The sequence below is a fragment of the Homalodisca vitripennis genome, chromosome 3 (assembly GCF_021130785.1).
Source record: "Homalodisca vitripennis isolate AUS2020 chromosome 3, UT_GWSS_2.1, whole genome shotgun sequence".
In the NCBI taxonomy this organism is placed as follows: domain Eukaryota; kingdom Metazoa; phylum Arthropoda; class Insecta; order Hemiptera; family Cicadellidae; genus Homalodisca; species Homalodisca vitripennis.
The window spans coordinates 70,540,802-70,560,539 of NC_060209.1; the positions used below are offsets into that span (position 1 = coordinate 70,540,802).

The 19,738-nt window shown below is 32.7% G+C and overlaps 1 protein-coding gene across 1 annotated transcript; it reads left to right on the forward strand.

Moving 5' to 3' along the window:
* Window positions 1-385: 385 nt before the first annotated feature.
* LOC124357053 lies at window positions 386-19,180 on the forward strand. The gene is made up of 5 exons (XM_046808451.1): window positions 386-754; window positions 4,912-5,047; window positions 7,741-7,874; window positions 8,669-8,918; window positions 15,554-19,180. The coding sequence occupies exons 1-5, from the start codon at window positions 401-403 to the stop codon at window positions 15,646-15,648; spliced, it is 969 nt and encodes a 322-aa protein (XP_046664407.1). The 5' UTR covers window positions 386-400; the 3' UTR covers window positions 15,649-19,180.
* Window positions 19,181-19,738: the final 558 nt, after the last annotated feature.

Here is a 19,738-nt window from a genome sequence, read left to right on the forward strand (position 1 = left end):
TTACAGGTGTGGGAGGGCTGAAATTGACGGCGCTCCACGTAGACAAGCACACCGTGCGGGGCAACGACTCACTCCTGCAGTGCAAGTACGATCTCCAAGACGAGACTCTGTACTCTGGCACTACAATAAATGTCTGTATTACAGGGAGGTCTGAAATTGACGGCGCTCCACATAGACAAGCACACCGTGCGGGGCAACGTCTCACTCCTGCAATGCAAGTACGATCTCCAAGACAAGACTGTGTACTCTGCCACTACAATAAAAGTCTGTATTACAGGTGTGGGAGGGCTGAAATTGACGGCGCTCCACATAGACGAGCACATCGTGCGGGGCAACGACTCACTCCTGCAGTGCAAGTACGATCTCCAAGACGAGACTCTGTACTCTGGCACTACAATAAATGTCTGTATTACAGGGAGGGCTGAAATTGACGGCGCTCCACATAGACAAGCACACCGTGCGGGGCAACGACTCACTCCTGCAGTGCAAGTACGATCTCCAAGACGAGACTCTGTACTCTGTCACTACAATGAATGTCTGTATTACAGGTGTGGGAGGGCTGAAATTGACGGCGCTCCACATAGACAAGCACACCGTGCGGGGCAACGACTCACTCCTGCAGTGCAAGTACGATCTCCAAGACGAGACTCTGTACTCTGTCAAGTGGTATAAGGACGGCCACGAGTTCTACAGATTTGTGCCCAGAGATTTTCCCATTGTCCAGGTCTTTCCGGTTCCTGGAGTCTACGTCAACGTAAGTATATTTATTGATCTTTCAGTTTTTCTAACTCAAAAGTGAGAAATATTTAAAATTCTGCTACGAACAAATCCCACTTCCCCCACTAGCTCCCTTTACAAGGGAATTAATACGAATGGGTGAGGATGCTTCCTAGACCATGACGGATATACTAATAGTTAATCAGATACCAACCATTATTTAAACTTACTATTCTATCTAACTTTGGGATGCAACTTCGGGTGTTTCAATAGTTATTTTTAAATCAATTATACTATGCTCGAAACCCTTTACTTCTGAGCTAGAAAGGTTTGATAATTTCATCAGAGCATTATCAAACCAAAGATACCTTGTTAGTTGATTCGCACAACACCGATGGCACAATAACCATAAATGTTGGTGTGTTCATATAATCGTAAAACTTTCTAACATTTAGAAAGTCCAAAATCTTGAAAGATTACTTGAAAACATTGGTAGAACTATACAAATTTCTTTAGTAAAACGTGGATTTAATTGTTACAATTAATCCGAAATTATGTTTTTAAACATATTTTCTTATAAAGATAAACATATACTCGTAATTGTATACTTTTATAACTTAAAACTGCCACCATCTTGAAAATTGAAGAGTGATCGAATAATAGGAAGGAATCAATGTTGTTTGGAATTGCTTAAAAATTGTATGCGAAGTGCCAGATTTTATTTATTTTATGAATCATTCAAGATAGAAATTTTGTCCAAATGTGACTGACCTCACCACCTTGTAACAAGTTATTCTTTGAGACTGGCAAAGAATCTCACCTAAACTACATACAAATGCTTCCTCTTTGCTAATTTTAGTCTGTATCTATTAGCAACTAGGGCAGTTATCGAGTTCACAACTATTTCCACAATGTTCTATACTACTTAAAACTTTGTACGCCCGTTATCTGAAAACTATATTTAATATATTTAATATAAAAAAGCTTTTATTGTAAATGACCTGACCCGTTTCATTGCACAAGTCGTATGATGGTGTTAAAAAAAATTAAGGAAAAGTGTTTAAATACTATTGTTATAATATTAATAATGTCCATTGATTACTCTCAGCGTTTCAAAGGTATGAACTTGTTTTCACATTTTATCTTTGGTAATAATATAAAAAGCTTTCCAAACTCTTGATACTTTTGCGTCTAGAAGGATTAAATTAGAATATTTAAAAACGTATTTTAAGTACTATTAAGTTAAAATAAGGAAATTTGTAAATTAGTGATCAAACATATAACTCAGTAAAATAAGGCAAAATAAGGATGCAACCTCGGAATGAAAGATAATAAGCTAAAAATTTGCATACGTCTTTATTTTGATGGTATAAAACTTACCTCAAAAGTCTCATATAATTCACGTGTACGCGTCTTTAGTATTTAAGGTCAAAGTTCATGAAAATCAGTTTTTTTGCAAATATCTCGTTTCCCCTACGCTAAATGACTTTGAAGGTGGGTTAGAGAAATTGTAGAACGGAAAATTCTCTTCAACTTTTGTCTGAAGTAATTTTATGTACGTTCAACCCTTTTTGAGATACAGCGCAAAACAGTAGGGGACCGCTTACCCTGTATATACGATAATGCGGAGGTCAGCCAGTAGAATACAATAAATAAATGAGTTATATTGTTAATTATTTATTTACTATTATTATTATTACTTAATACTATTTTTATTGTTATTATTATTATCATTATTATTAAATTATTATTATTTAATATACCGAGACGAAAACCACTACAACATATAGCCTATCATCGATGGTGGTTTTCTCTTGCATCGCGTTATATGGAATAAAGATGATACTATCTCTGATATTTTGTGTAAATACGTCAAATATTTACAAACACATTATGGGTCAAGTATCGTTGTTGTATTTGATGGTTACTCAGACTACACTAAGAACATTAAAGCAATGGAACAATTAAGAAGAACTGCTGGTGTTTCAAAATCTTACGAACTCCGCTTTGATCCGCTTTGATGAAACAATGGAGGGTGCCAATCAGCCAAGAAAAATTTTTATCGAATTCATCTAATAAAAAATATTTATAGACATGCTTATCAACAAATTAAAAACTGTTAATATCACTACAAAACAAGCCAGAGAGGATGCTGATGTTCTCATTGTAGAAACAGCTATTGCAGACGCTGGAGTCTGAACTTAAAAAAACTTCTGTCATTGTAGGCGAAGATATTGATTTGCTAGTTATCTTGATAGGACGTGCTCAAATCGCACCACAACAAGAAATTTTTCCAAAAAAATTGGTAAGGGTAATGTGGAGACAAAAACTTTTATTCATCGAAAAGTTTTGATAAATACCCTCATTCTAAGAAACACATATTATTTTTACACGCATTTAGTGGATGTGATACGACTTATGAGCTTTATAAAAAAGGTAAAATATCGTTTATTAAAATGTTCGAAAAACATCACGATTGAAAAATCAACCAGCTGAACTATTTAAACAAAAAAAAAACTGCTCTGTACAAGAGATTTGAAAATGGAGTACGTATATTTTCTTAGCAAACGTATAATGCTCCGAAATCAGAAGACGATATAGACTCTTTTCGATACACCCAGTTCATCAAATCAAACAAGACTCAACAAACCAGTGCAGTTATCAAGTCTTCCTCCTTGCAAGTACAGCAGCTCGTCAGCATATCCTTCGTGTCTATTATCAGACCCAAATTTGGTTGGGAAATGATTTAGAACCCCAGGAATTCGGCTGGGTACTGCAAAATGAACTCATGGAACCAATAACAACATTATTACCACCAGCACCAGAAGAAACTGCCGAATACAATTGCAAGAAAGGTTGTGGTTCTAATTGCGGATGCAGGAAATCAGGATTGCGATGCACTTTAATTTGTGGGCAGTGTAATGGACAAACATGCCTCAACGCTTCATCAACTTCAGATGGTTTCAATGAAAGAAAGTGAATATGCACCTGATATTCTTGAATCTTTCTATTCTGATAAATTTAGTAAACGAGAATGATGATAATGAATCCGATATTGAACAGCCAGAGGAAGAAGAAGAAGTAGAAGACGATGAACAAGAAGGAAATTAAAACAAAAATATTAATCATTAATAATGAAAACAAATATTTTATATTTGTAATATTAATAAACTGATTATTGGATCAATAAATAAATATATAATTAAACTTCATTTGAAATATTTCTTTTAATATTGTATGTTTGGTAAAAATAAAATAAGTATTATTTAGAGAATATATAATTCATAAATAATATCTATAAGTATGGTATATTAAATAATAAATAATAATAAAAATTTAATAATTAATGATAATGCTAAAAATAATAATAGTATTAAGTAATAATAATAGGAAGTGAATAATTAACAATATAACTCATTTTGTTTAATTGTATTCTACTGGCTGACCTCGCATTATCCTATATACAGGTAAGCGGTCCGCTACTCTTTGCGCTGTATCTCGAAAAGGGTTGAACGTACATAAAATTACTTCAGACAAACATTGAAGAGAATTTTCCGTTCTACAATTTCTCTAACCACCTTCAAAGTCATTTAGCGTAGGGGAAACGAGATATTTGCAAAAAACTGATTTTCATGAACTTTGACCTTAAATATCTAAAGACGCGTACACGTGATTATATGAGACTTTTGAGGTAAGTTTTATACCATCAAAATAAAGACGTATGCAAATTTTTAGCTTATTATCTTTCATTCCGAGGTTGCATCCTTATTTTACCGGACTAATAAGTCATACGTTGTCTGGAGGTTTCATATCAATTTAAATATAACATATCTGATATAATGGAGTTTAACATAAAGTTACCTTTGGATAATGAAAGCTCTATAAGGAGGTCTTCAGGTGTACAACATAGTTTATACATGCCTTTTGCCTTTCTATACTTAACGCAGAATATTAGATTTAATATAACAAGATTTAAGACTGGTATGATGAAAAAACATAATAACACGTCAAGAATCTTACAATAAATACGAAATATATCGTGTTAGTGCCTCTATTGTTTGCATGTATTTGCTCTATATCATTTACCGACCTATTTGTCTCACATTCTCTCATAATATTGTTACATTGTAAGTATAAAGTTCTTTATTTTACTGAGTCATTTGTAATGAGTACCTTCTGTTTCTGAACTGACAGCTGGAACACAGCAACGAGAGTCAGGTATTGCTGACAGCTCTAGACCTGGACAGCAGCGGTCGATATAGATGCGAGGTGTCCGCTGAAGCGCCTTCCTTCCAGACAGTGTCTGACCACGCAGATATGGTCACAGTTGGTCAGTATATCGTTATTATTTTTAAACAGTTTAAACTGAGTGAGTAACACATTTCAGAGTAATTATCAACCAATTGCGTTGTTTAAGCACACTTAGTGTTTCATGAAATAGCCAGAGGAATTTCCCTAGGCAGACATTGATTATCAGCAGTTTTAGTTTTAATTTTGGAGCTTTAAATGAGCATTGAAAGTGTGATACTAAACGAAAACTTTTTCCAAGATTATATTTTTATATCAAAAAATTTACCTTTACACACGTATTATAACGGTTACATAATATATGACTGTCAGCCAAGAATAATGCAAGAAAAAATCGTCATTTTAAGTCCAAAAGTAGGTCTTCAGGGGTTAGCTGACCTAACTTTTATTTACATTATTGGTTTTAAGTTTTTCAACGTAAAAATATAAACTGAGAATAAACTATGTTTTTAACCTAGCGTTCCATTTTTTTACCCAAAACTAGCGCTGTTGCAATGAATTTGTAATCACAGTTCTTCTAATAATTGTGCAAAAATAAGTTTTATGCGTATACATTTTTATTTGGTTTTGGACCCAAAATTATGACACACATTTGTATCCATCTAAAACTATTACCATGCCTTCGCACTGGTTAGAATAATATAGCGGCGTGTTGTAAAAGAAAAAAGTTCAATCCAAAGACTTCATTTGTTCTAAAAAAAAGGTTTTTTCAAACATCTGAGGTGCTTGTATTCGGGATTTACTACGTAACATATATCTGAGACAATACGATGGGCAATGGTAAACAAATATTAATAAGTCCGCAGAGGATAGAAAGATTTTATGTTTGTTTGGCTAAGAAAGTGGATGAGACTTGTTGGTAAGATATAATCTCTACAGACAATTTGAAAACTTTTATGGTAAATACTGTTATTAGATTACCTAAAAAAGAATGCTAGAAAAATGTCCATGGCTGGCAGACAAAATATGCTTTTGTATCTGAAAACCACAAGCTTATTCTACCGGAGATGTGGCAGCAAAACTATCCTAATCTTCCTTTCCTTCTCTGTTCTTCGGACCTAGCCCTTTTATGAATTTATAACTCTAGACTACAGCTTTGTGGATTTCTTTCACTAGCTGGTGATGTTAAGCTCCGAGTAACGAGCTAATGAGGCTGAAAATCTAATTGTTCCTTCAACAGGTTCTTTTAGCTGAAAACATCGTTAGTCGCTGGTCGTCTCTTTCTTTGATCCTATACGTGCTTTTTGTGTGTATAAAGGAATTACAGTTTAGACCTGGAATTGATTAAATCATCTGAATATAAAGAGTTAATTTTATAGGTATGTTGTTCCATCTAAAGATCCTAAGGCTTTCTCTCTACTGTAAATTTGTTAGGAATTAACAAATAGTTTGGTGTTTTTCACTGTAAGGCTGAGCAATTGTTTAAGTGTTCTCATAAATATATTAACTGAAATATTTGGAACATAAATCTGGTTTTACAGTGATATTCCATATTTACTATCATAGCAATCCTTTACGTACAGCGCCTACCATTCACGTTTATTACGGTTTTTATCATATAACACTAGTTTATTTAAGGTCTTAGTAAGTTTAAAAACCTTAACTGAGTTTTAATATTCATCCGTCAACAGAGAGTTCATTTACGATTTTCTGATTAATGTAGATGTTATAATTAAGAAGACACGAGGAATGGGAATGGTCTGAAATAAGGTACATAAAGATAAAGCTATTCAAGTCAATAGTGTATAAACCCCAATAAGTCCACAATATAAATGTAAAATAGGACTTTTGAGCTCCTTGAAGTTCAGTTGTAGTGGAAATAGTTAAAGACTTGGAGTAAAACAAGTTTGCATCCAATCGTCATCTGAAGTACAAGTGTAGATCTTTGAAGTGAATTATTCATCGAATGTCAGCAGTACATGTTAAATTCATACCAAAAAGCAGTTTTATCTCATAATAACGTCATCCTAGATTGTTGATTGTTATAAAGGCATTAATGATTTTTCATAATCAGGGAACAAATTATTGTTAAGTTTTACTGAGTTCATATTTCATTTAACGTTTGAAATTTGATGATAATTACATATATTTGAATAAACTAGGCTACAAAAAGAGAGTAAGAAGATATCGTAATCAGCTACGATAAATTTATTATATATTTGGAGAATTCATTTCATAAAAACACTTTATGTCGGCTGCTCTTTAATATTATAAATCATGTTTTTGGAAAATTGTTATTAACAACAACGTTCAGCACAAAAAAGGAAGTTTCGATAATAATATCTACTAAACAAAATATATAGTACCTACGCCACACCACGTGTTGCGTAAAAGGCTTCGCTGTGTTTGCATTTAACCTTTCAAGTCCATATCCTGTATGACTCATGTAAAATGTCATACGATTTGTATTCAATATATTTACATTTGTATATGCGATATTCTGAAAAATATCAAGTCTACAGATTTAAATTATTGTAACAGTTTCACTGTTAAGAAACCTTGGAGTTTTTATGGGTTTATTAAGATATAGTCTATGTTAAATTTTATCTAAAATAGTGTGATTTATTGGCAAAAACTTTTGTAAACACAAATCATTTATTTTATGATTTCAATGGTCTCGTTGTTTCAATTAAATTAACTCGCCCGGTTCAAAAATGGAGACCGAGCTATTACTTTTTTAACTGTCCTGTTACATGGTGTTGTAATCTTTTGTAGCTCTGCCTAGTCGAGGTCCAGTGATCACGGGAGGCCGACCTCGCTACAACATCGGCGATACGGTCAACGTCAACTGTACCTCGGGCAGCTCCAAGCCTGCGGCTCACCTCGCCTGGTTCATCAATGGGGACCAGGTATTACATTTTGGTTATCCTTGATATGAGTATTTTGATTTGTTACGTTCGTTTTAAAGGATGTGTTAACGCTGTCCATATTTATGTAGTAAATGTTTTGTTGTGTGAGATTAAACAAATTTTAAAAACACCGAATTAGCTTAATACTTACTGTATTATAGATTTAAAAGTACATATTAGACAATCAGTAGTAAAATATTAGTATATATTATGTGATCAGTATTAAAATGTTAGGTATACTTGTGCTTAAAACTGAGGAACACAGGTCACTCTGTTTAGTAAATGCACTATGTTCTTCGAATATAATGAATCCCTCAGGGACAAATTGAGATTTTCAGAGCGGCATTCGCACATTTTACCGGGATTAAAACATTTGGAAATTCTTATATATGGGCTAAATTAAAATCATATAAATAATTTAGTTTATTTGAAAATGTATTAATTGAATAATATTAAATGTCTCTATTTCGCTAAAGTTTTGGTTGAACTTATTGTATTCATTTGTCATGTTTATCTCCAGAATATGTTTAGGTTTTTTAAAACTCTTAATTTATTTTTAAGTTATCTAAGCACTCTCATTAATTTATTAATAAAAAGGAAGGATTATACCGATTTTAAGTACATCATTTTTGTAATTCTGGACTACGATTTCTCATCTCTGATTCAAAGATAAATTTTACGAAGGACACCAGATGATATTACGTGAGAAATTGATTGTTGCATAGTTTCGTAACTAAAATAACTGAGTTTCCAATTGGAGTTCTAAGAGATTATAAATAGTATTTTTGGTGCAGGTGAATAGCTCATACCTACGAGGGCCAGTGAGAGCTCCTGAAGGAGACGAAGGTCTGGAGACCACAACCCTGGGACTGCAGTTCCAGGTAGACGCTCGCCACTTCCACAAGGGAGACATGAAGCTCAAGTGTCTGGCGACCATCGCCACCGTCTACTGGAACAGCAATGAGGAGAGCGTGGAAGGGGAGAAGCCGTACAAGCCGCCCGTCATGGAGGTCAAGGATACCTCTCGAGCTGACAGAGTTCAAGGTTAGTAATCATTCTTGAAAAATTACCTTGTGCGTATGAATAAAACAACTTTTATGAAGCGGATATCTTCATGAAAAATCCTTTACTGAGGGTGATATATCTTAATAAAGTGTTCCCAGAATTACAATTCGTGATGAGATTAGTTTATTATCATTATTTTATATAGGTGCATGTTTGTACTTTTTTACATTACTAAGTCAAACTGTAGCAAACACTATTTATAATTAAAATATGCAAATAACAAGGTAGGAATACTCCACAACACGTGTCGCGTAAAAGGCTTTGCTGAAGTTGCGTGAAAAATTGTAAATTTTGAAACATTCCTGCTGACATATAGACAGGCAGTCTTACAGAAATATAAATAGAATATATTTTGTATCCCTCCGCTAGACAAAAGATACATTGTGCCAGCCTATGGAGTGTTATGTTTCAGGGACGAGCAGGCCTAATCCCATGGATGGACAAGCACTATCATAGAGTCCATTGCTATCTATGTAGAAATGAAGTTGCATAAAGTCTAAAGACATCTTTCTAGAGATATTTTACAGATAGTTAAGCTACTGATATGTTACTTTGTAACATGTTATAATGTCATTTTATTGTACTCCATTTGAATATATTTATATTTTTTTCCTTTTGACATCATGGTTAGCCATAAGACCAAGATGTTAGTTATTAGCTAACGCTGACCCAAATTCCATTGCGTAATATTTACCATCATCGAACTCTATGTTTCCTATATAGAAATGAAGTCATGGATAGCTCGTTTTCGATATATTTTTATGCTGAAAGGAAGTACAGAAGTGAAAAATGTTCAACCTATTAAATGATAGAGAGAATTCGATAGAATCTACAACCTATTACAGAAATATAGTTTTAATTTACAAATTCAGGGTGAGGGTTCATGATCGGGAGCCTCTCCTCGAAGCAGTTTTGTATTTAAGTTAAGACTGGAATAATCTGAATATATACAAAAATGTATTAGTTGATAAATCAATAGTCCCCTTTGAAAACCACACTTATAACCCTCTTCTTGGAGTGTACGTGTAGTATACTTTTACTATTTTACTAAGGTTTAACATACTGTATTAGTGATTCGATATAAGAGACGGATACTTGTAGCGGTGTAGGGGTGTGCGTCACGCAGGTGATGTTTGGTCAGGGGGGGGGAGAACATGCAAGCAACTGAGTAGTTAGTCAATGTGAACAGTGCTGGGAGTGGCTTGCTAGCCGAGTTGGGGTGGTTAGCCCCGATCAAATAAGTACTGTAAAGTGGTTCTAGTACTCAGCTCAGTTAATTGGTAATTTCACTTGCACAATGTGAAACTTATTTTAGAAGTTGACGATCAGGAGGGTTTACACTCAAAGCTACCACGTAGCGATAGTGTTAGTTAGTAACACTATCGGCATCCTGTTCTGTTATTATCGACTTACTTTAGAAATAAAAAATTTAATATATTGAGGTAAATTTTGTAGTTGTTGAAAGTCAAAGTTGTTACTAAATTTGCGTTTGCACTAAATGCAGTTTGGCCTTGCGATGAACACAAAATAAGAATATATAAAGCTGTATCAACTGTAATGAAAGCATTTGGTGTTTTTTTCATACGATCGTAAATAAATCTGAAATTGTCTTGTTACATTTTAATACAATTAACACTGCATTCGGTTGTACACAGATAAACTTAAAGTAGCTTCTTCGAAGAACATTCTTTACTAGATAAACCTTATTAGCTCATTCTTTTTCTTAATAAATAAACTGGTTAAATACATTATGCTCTCACCCACATTTCTTTTTATACAACACTCATTTATGAGATAATTGTGAGTAATGAGTTTTTTAGGCAGGTTTTCAAATGAAAAGAGAATATTTTTCGTTTCATCACGCTCTTCAACAGTGTTTACTGTCTCCATTGTCGTAAGACTAGATTTGTTGACTTCATTTGAATAACAATAAATTGTTTTATCGGTTTCCCTCGTAAATAAACCGTTTTCCATTTTAACCCCACAATAAAGTTAAAAATCAACCTTTTGACATACATCTATTTTAAATTTATAAGTATGGGAGTAATTTTAAAGATGTAAGTAATAAACATAGACACAATTTTATAAATCTGTTATATTATAAATTTATAAACAACAGAAATAACTATAACTTTGTTCCATACTTATTAAAGGTTTGTTTATTAGTTCGATGTTTATCATGTAAAAGTTTGAAATATTATAAAACAGCAATTCAGATAGGCTGTAAAAGGGTGGAGACCGTATTAAAGTGATGCACATCCTAATATGTGACTTTTATTTATTGATAAATATAATCTTACTCAATATAAAGTTTACTTATAAGTAATATTGTGTTTACTTAAGAGGTGGTTATAGGCCTTCTCGTGGAGTTTCGTGTAATGCTTTGCGCGAATCTATATTGTTAGTTTTTTTATTCAATATGATTGGAATAGATTTCAAATACAATATAACAAATTTATATATATTTCACTCTTTTTATGTTACAAACCAGTTATGAGTTACAATGGTTCAAAATTGATCAAGTTTGGACACTTATAATTCAAAACTGTTGCAAAATATGGTAATTGTACCTCGCAAATAAAACGTGGACGATATTTGTCTTCAATTTGAAACCTCTCTCGCTTAAATTGAATAGAAAATGAAGCCACTAAATGGGTTCAGGTGAAATGTCACAAGTGCATTTATGAGCTGTGTAGCTACCGATGTGAGCAGCACCTAGCGGCAGCCGTTGGAACTGCTAGCAGAGGAGGGATAATATTTTTATCAATGAAAGTGAACTATATCCATAACGCTATAAAACTCTTGTCGTTCTACAATACCCCGTTCCAATCAGTTTAGACTAGCCAATTTACATGCCAATAAACAGCCAATAAACATGTGGTTTATATAAGTAATAGGCAGAATGCAGTGCAGTTTTTTAACGATACAGGTATTTCTAAATCATTATTATTTGTCCTTTATTATTTTTAAGAAGAGGGCAATATATGCGTAAGAGATATTTCATTACGACTTAGGTGGGTTTTGGTAGGCAGAGATGTGTTAGCTGACGTAACAATAGTTCCTACTATCACTGTGTACGCTCCACAACGCAATATAACAGATCACTCTTTGTAGAAGATATTGAAGGTTGTAAATGTATACTATTTTATATATTTCAATAAGTATAAACTACTCTTTCTAACAGTACACAAATCGTACCAATACATTCTTTTTAATAAATGTAGTTTTAGGTAAAAGATTAGGAATATATACAGGTACCCATTCATGACATGACATAATCAGGTTTGGTTTTTTATCATTTGTTTAAGTAAGTTTCATCAGCCTAAAGGTTTGAGATAATTGGCTGAACCTTATTTGTTATGTCAGACATTTTTCTGTAGGAACGTTGGGCTCTCACGATTTGAAGTAAAATATAAACAATTGCACGAGGTGCAGCCTCGGTGAGCAACGTGCCATAATGCCTGAATCTGTATAAACTTTTTCTGGTTCTTTCAATGCAATGTTACGTGGAGTTGTATTGAACTTATTTACTTTAAAGGTAAATTTATACTATTATATAAAAATCTAATTGTGTCTCCCTTTGTGTTGTGTGTGTGTGAGTGTGTAACCCAATCTGCTGGACCGATTTTACTGATATTTACATGGGCATTGTTAGGGTTCCTGGTTAGCATATAGACTTTTTCCTACTTCAATAACCCCCTCTGTACTACGCATTATTGGCCTTCAAAGCTCTCTTTTGGGCATAATTAGCACAAAGTAAGTGGATTTTAATCATCTGTCAAACTCAAGAATAATATGTATATTAACTATAATATTTAAAAGGGTAACAGTAAATGTGTGTTGTTATTCGTCTATCAAAGTGAGTTACACTTTCCAAATATCATTCTACGTGCATTTGTTTCCCTTTGTCTCAGTTTTTATTGGGATTTTAATCAATTACAGTAAAGTGCCATCATGTATTATATCATAAGTGCGTTAGCTAAAAAGCTAAGGATTTCAACTTTAGTGTCACTTTAGGCTTAGAATTTCTTTTATTCGTACTGGAATGAAATATTTTGATTCATAATTACGCAGTTACAGCTATTCAACACAATATCATGAAATAATGGTGACGGATTTCAGAGGTACATCAAGTCTCCATTTCAAATTTTAAAATTGATCAAGAGAATGGAATAGCTTTCAGTGACTATCACTTATCTCAGGAATTTTTTAGAACGATATTTAAAATGAATATGGTCTTGGTGTCCCTGTTTTTTAAAAACAATTTACATGCGAATTTGCGGGCAACTGGTAGTAATAGAGTATATCAAACAATTATGTGATAAATAACTCTTAACATGAAGGTTTTCATAATCTCTTCTTCTGCGTTTTCAAATTCCTTGTGGTGTTTTACATGAAATTTGTGAAAATTGTGTAAACTAATGGGGTAAATTTCCAATAAATTGCAGTGGTTGGATAAGGTAACACACAGGAGAGTAGTTTTAGAACTGTGGGATTGCAGTATGGTCCTACAGGATCAGAGAGATGTACTTATTTTAATATTTAACTAAGACAATGCAGTGAGATAAAACTCGTTTAAGAAAGTCTATTAATCATTGAAAATTTTAAACTCTGTATTCTTTACTTCTTAAATTTATATAAACCAATTTAATTCAATTATCATATATGTAAATTTATGATGTGCGCTCGCAAAATGTGTAAATGATATAAGATGTCTGCTTATGCAGTTCACAAATTATAAGATTGTGTGTTTATGTACTAGTTTGTTTAATTTAAATATTAAAATAATAATTTAAATATGTAATAATATGCGGTATAGTCCAGATGTAATTGGTGAACAGATAATGCATTTGTATCGGTGTTTATAAAATTTTTCATTTATAACAAATTGCAAAATGTTATTTTATTTTTTTATAAAATTACATTTGTGGAAAAACAAAATATAAATATTAGAAAAAAGACAATTAGTCATAGTTTTTTTTATAAATATATAATAGTCAATTAATTACCTTTATTTCGAGCGTATAAAATCTGCGTTTTCCAAAATGTACGTCTCTTCATGGTACTTGTTTATTTAAATCTTGTTATAGCAGCTCTCATTTTTTTCGGAGTGCGAAGGTTAAAGATGAGAACGTCACCGAGAACGCTTGGTGACGTTCACAAACACAAAGGACACGAAGGTGTCTGTTCGGTGGCATGACAATTTAGCAACACACCATACATCTGGTTTCTTTGCTGTACGCTGGTTTAATGGCATCTTCATTGTTGAAATAATTTTTACCTAATTTAAATATTTTAATCTTGTTAGAATTGTCTGCACAGTGTAAACCGTAATACTTACAAGATAGACACGGCACCGCCTACTTAAGCATTAGAAGTAATATATTTAGTTTTAGTTTAAATATTTAAATGGAAAGTGCCAATGTGTCATAGTTGCCCACTCTGTTATATTCGTTGTTGTTATTTTTCATGGTTGGTATATTATTGTTGTATAAATTGTATAACAGTTTATCTACTTTTTATGCAGCTTTCTTAGGTTAACCAAAATTAAACCACACTATGAAATTGTTATCACTATTGATTTTGGCGTTATCAGTCTATTTTAATGTAAAGTAATTTGTAAACTATTGCAATTCAGTATAAATAAATAAATATTTATATAAAATATATAGATTAGTGTTAAACTCGGAATAAAGATAATGCATATACATTGAGGCAGTAGATATTGAAGTATGACTAAATGTAACAATCATTAAAGGTTACTGTTAAAATAAAATCAAATTTACTGTGTTGTTTATAGACAGCTATTTACTACACGATATCCGTCATTCAAAGGAATCTTCTTGAAAAGTGTAGAGGACTTTTAATAACGTTTTTGAGAGAAAAACCCACGTGTGTATCTAAAGAAAACTTGTCGGATGTCACCAGAAGTGACGCTTTAACAAGGTATAAGTTGGAACAGTGAAAGTTCAAGCATTTCTCGAGTCTTTTAAATGTCAAACCACCTCCTTTGAAAGGAATTACCAAGAAAATCAATATTGCCTCCATTAGTAACAATGGTAAGGCGACATTTTGCCATCCACTTTGAGCTTGTTAACTCTCCTCTGCCGTAAGAGGCTTTCAGTTTGACGTAAATTGTTTGCCAGACTTTTTGTTTTTTACACGCTTCAAATAGTACCGCCTACCTAATTCCGGTGCTTCGTGGCAGTTGCTCTCTTAAGCTTTGTAATAGTTCGACATTAGAGGGTTTAGAATTATTTGGTTATACTCATAGTTAACTAATTTACATCATATGGTACAACTTCGGAAATAACAATGTTCCAAGATCTGAAACTGCGTTGTATTCTTTGTTGATAAGTATGAGGGGTTATTTAAATTCTTAGGTCACAATTAATTTACTTGTTAGTTTCGAAATTATTATGAAGTACTGTAATGTGTATTTAGTACTTGGTAGCTTAGGAAATCGCCAATATCTTTATTATTAATAACGTTTATATTCAAATATGGAATAAAGATTCATTCTTATCTTCTGATTCCAATTTCACACTGAAACTCAATTTACAGTAAAGTATGCTACTGTACAATGACGGTTACAATGGTCTGTTTTGTTGCAGCGTCCACAACAGTACACAGCGCGGCCGCTAGGTCGCAGCACACTCTACTACTGCTCGTCCCGGCTCTGCTGTGCTCATTCATTCTTCTGAGGTAGCAGGGATGCCTAGACTACGTCGCTAGATCTGCCTAAGAATTGATTATTTATGTAAAAATTAATTCTTCCAGCCGAGTTTTTATGTTTGGAAGGGACTGGAGTTTTCGCAGTTAGTATGACTCTTAAAAACACAATCATTTACGTGTAACAAGTCATGTTTTCAGCAAAACCAATTATGTAACTTACCAAAGGTTTGGTGAATCAATAAAAACACATGGACAAAGTAACAATTCAATTTTGAATTAAAGTGTGTTATTTTTAAATTTACACATTTGACTTATTTATAGTTAGATTTGCTAATAAATTAGCCAGTCTCCTAAAAAAGATTTTTGTAACCGTAAAATACTATGTGTAAATAATTGAGTGTATTATTGTATACAGACGATGTTTATAAGTTGTTTCATAGAGAAAAGTGAAATTATTTATCATAAGATCTATTGGATCTTTTAAAGTAAGAAATTGCTTACATACTTAGGTGAACAATTTATTATTATTACAACTTGGTTCCTTAGTTGCGCTTTAACTGATTTGTTATTTAAAGTGTTTTAGTGTCAATATACTCGTATGTATTTATTTACGAGCTTTATATTATTTCCGCACATAATTTGTAGTATTTTTACACGACAGTAAATATAATGTTTCTTATTACAACTTTCTACTGTAAATTTCCTACAAGCCATTTCAATATTATATTAGACAGAGACATTTATAGTAGCGTTACACATTTGTATCTATGAAGAAATAGTGTATATACTTATAGTATATGTCGTATACTTGTTTATATTAATTGCTTTATTGTGGAAAAGTACAGCATTTCGTTCATTTTGTGGTTGCATATTTCCGTAATGGAGGTACTTATATTAAATTTATTATAATGTGGGCACTTTCTTGGATATGGGCAATCTATGTAAGACATAATATTGTTTGTATCAGTACTTGACCAGATTAAATTCTATCTGAGAATAAAATTATTATAATTACAGAAACGGCGCAAATTAACTCACGCTGTAAGAGGGATACTATGAGAGGGATCTTGCGCTTATTGACGTGTTAACTGCAACACCAATGCTGATATGCATTGTGTGGATTATCTTGCATATTTGTATTTATGGCTTAACTATCGTTTTATAATTTTTGATCATAAATGATGTTCATTTAAAAAAGGTTACTCTTATTTGCCTATAGTATACAAAATTATAATTCAATTCTGCTGAAACTGAATCTATTAGTCCAGGTTACAAAATTGATATTATTTAATAACAGTAAACTACTATATTTAGTAGTAACTGATGTAACAGTTTAAAAGCTCTTGATTGTGTTGTTTAGGTGTTACGTCTTGGAATATGATGAAAATATTCTTGTAGCTTATTTGGAAACTAATTCTTAAAATACGAGTAAGTTAAATTATTTTTGTAACTAATTTTAATGTGCAGTTTTGGGATGGCCTTAAGAAGTGGCTGTTTTGTAACGAGCTTGGTTGTAGAAAGATATATCTAGGATTATGGACGATGTCTAATTTTAATAATGATTGCTCATTCTTATGGTTTTTGGTTTTTCACATTTTTCTTGTTTATCCATAAAAACTTTTTACATCTGATCTTATTTCATAATTTAAATTTTCGAAAGTATACACTTCAAAAGAAATGGTAAAAAAATGTTTTGATTTGCATAAATAATACCTTAAAAATAAGAACCTTAAATTTGCGGTCTTTAATTGTTCTTGTGGGATAAAACTCAGTAATTTCCCTTCAGCCCGTTCTCGAGGATAGCGGCCAAATTCGATTAGTCAACATTACAAACACAGCTGCAAGTTCAAATTGAAATCTTTTATTGCCGTGTACAATGTAAATTATGCTATATGACGTGAGTAAGGTATTTAATATAAAATGTTGCATCCATAATACAGTGTATCGTCCACACTCACAAATTTTGCACTCATTCATTCCAGTCACTCACCAATTTACACTATCTTCAAAAGCCAGGGCATGTCTTTAAAATTATTGTTCTCCGAGTTACATTTTTAAATAACGCTGACATTTTAAAATGTCATTGGCGCTAAAATGCGTTTTAAACGGATTTGGAGGAACCGTTGGTGCATTTTAATGGAAGCTGGAAATCTCTTGATCACATGGACACCGTGCGAGGGCAAATGTTCTACCGTATCGTTACTTGTGTCAGCGTCTAGTCTCATATCCGTGAACGTCACTGCCCCTTATCAGGGTACATTTGGAGAGTTAGAAACTTTTTCCAGGATGTAGAGACTGAGCAGAAAAAAACAGTTTCAAGACTGGTAGGCACAATTGATTCGAATCGCTTTCTTTTAAAGCTTCATTACTCTCAGATATTGATTTTTAGCACAAGAGCCCCACAACACTAACCCGTAGGTAAGATGTGCATAAACGAGACCATAATATGCCGTCATAAAAATTTTACACGGGCAGTATTTGGCTAAAGACCTCAAGTCTTTACCAAATTGTCAAGTAAGCTACAAGAATTTTTGTTATTGTATTCCAAGGTGTAATACTTAATTGATTTGAAAAAGCCTTATGTGTGGTAAATTACAAAAAAATAATTTTTTATCTAGAGGTTATTTAATTATATGTTGTAGAAAATTATATGATAGATGGAAAATACTCATATTTGTTTTTACAGAATACATTTGCTTTAATTTTCTCTTTACGACTGTATAATTCTACTTTTGTGAGTTAGAACGGTGAGAACCATCACAGAATGGTTATTAAGAGTTACAGCCAAAAAGCAGAGCATATATGCTCTATAGAGAGGCAATGTGATGGCGTAACACATAATTGACCTACGACATCTACTGGTATTGATACAGAGTTAGTGGTGAAGCTGTGCTAGCAGGTATACACATTTATTGGTTGAAACTAACGTCAGTAGTTTTGTTCAACAAGACGCAGTTAGCCAGCAAAGCACGCTAAACTCAAGGCCTATTGGAGGTCTTATGAACGTAATATACGATTATTTTCTCGAAGACGCGAGGGTAATTTTAATATTCGTACAAGATTAAATTTCTTATGACACTTAAACTGGTAGGCTGTGAATATATGCGTATATATATGTTATAATTTCATATAGATAATAATCTATTTGTATCCTTCCTTCCAAGTTAGTTTATTATCTTTTTAGTTTAAATAAAGAAATTAATTTCTTACTAAACCTGTAGTTATAGATATCCAAATCGAGCTACGTGAGATCTAATTCAGTGTGAATAGCTGTACATTTACAATTATATACCCAATAACTCACAGGTGTTCTCCTTCGATCCATGTATTTACAATACGATATATACCCCTCTGTTGTGATGTACATGCTACACAATGCTATATTTCTTCCTGCCTATCGCATTTTATGAGATGATAAGTGTACATAAATTTTGCTGTATAAAGGTTCGTACCCTAAAAGTATTTAGAATATTTGATCCCCTGTGATTTTTAAGATAAATCCGTATTTATATTATATTTTATTATAATTGAGAACTCTTGAACTGTAATAAATATATTGAACTTTATTGTGTGTTCATTTACCACTATCCCCAATAAAACTAATTTTTATTCAAGTCCTGTCTCTGTCTAGTGCTACTTCAATAACTAAAATAGAAATTCAAATCAAGGAAACCCGTGTTTATGGTTGGTTGAACGAGATTTGATAATTGTAGAATGTATAATATTGATAATTCAGAACGGACTGACAAATCCAATCGATGCGGCCATCATTACGGGCCACGGCAACTTCGACCTGCACTGATGGCGATGATAATAAAGCACCCTTGTAATCGTATCCATCGTGTTACAGACTAACATTTCAGAGGCTCTGATCACGAATGCCAACAGATTATAAATTATCCTATCCATAATGCCCTTGAATAAGTTTTTTTTTGTAGATAACGGAATCTAACAGAAATCTGACGTTCGGTCCAACTCGCTTGAAGAAAAATAACGTAATAAACAATCTGTGTGTCCATATGCGTTTCTGCTGTTCTAAAAAATAATAATCTCAAATGTGCGTAATCCTACCATCCTTTCATTTCAGTCTTATTTAAAAAAGAAGAGATTTACTCATGACTAAA

Bases quoted from the DNA above. Each gene is read 5' to 3' on its own strand.
- LOC124357053 (XM_046808451.1), top strand. From the start codon at position 401: ATGTCTGTATTACAGGGAGGGCTGAAATTGACGGCGCTCCACATAGAC. The intron at 755-4,911 runs GTAAGTATATTT...CTGAACTGACAG, and splicing joins TTCCTGGAGTCTACGTCAAC to CTGGAACACAGCAACGAGAG. The intron at 7,875-8,668 runs GTATTACATTTT...TTTTTGGTGCAG, and splicing joins GGTTCATCAATGGGGACCAG to GTGAATAGCTCATACCTACG.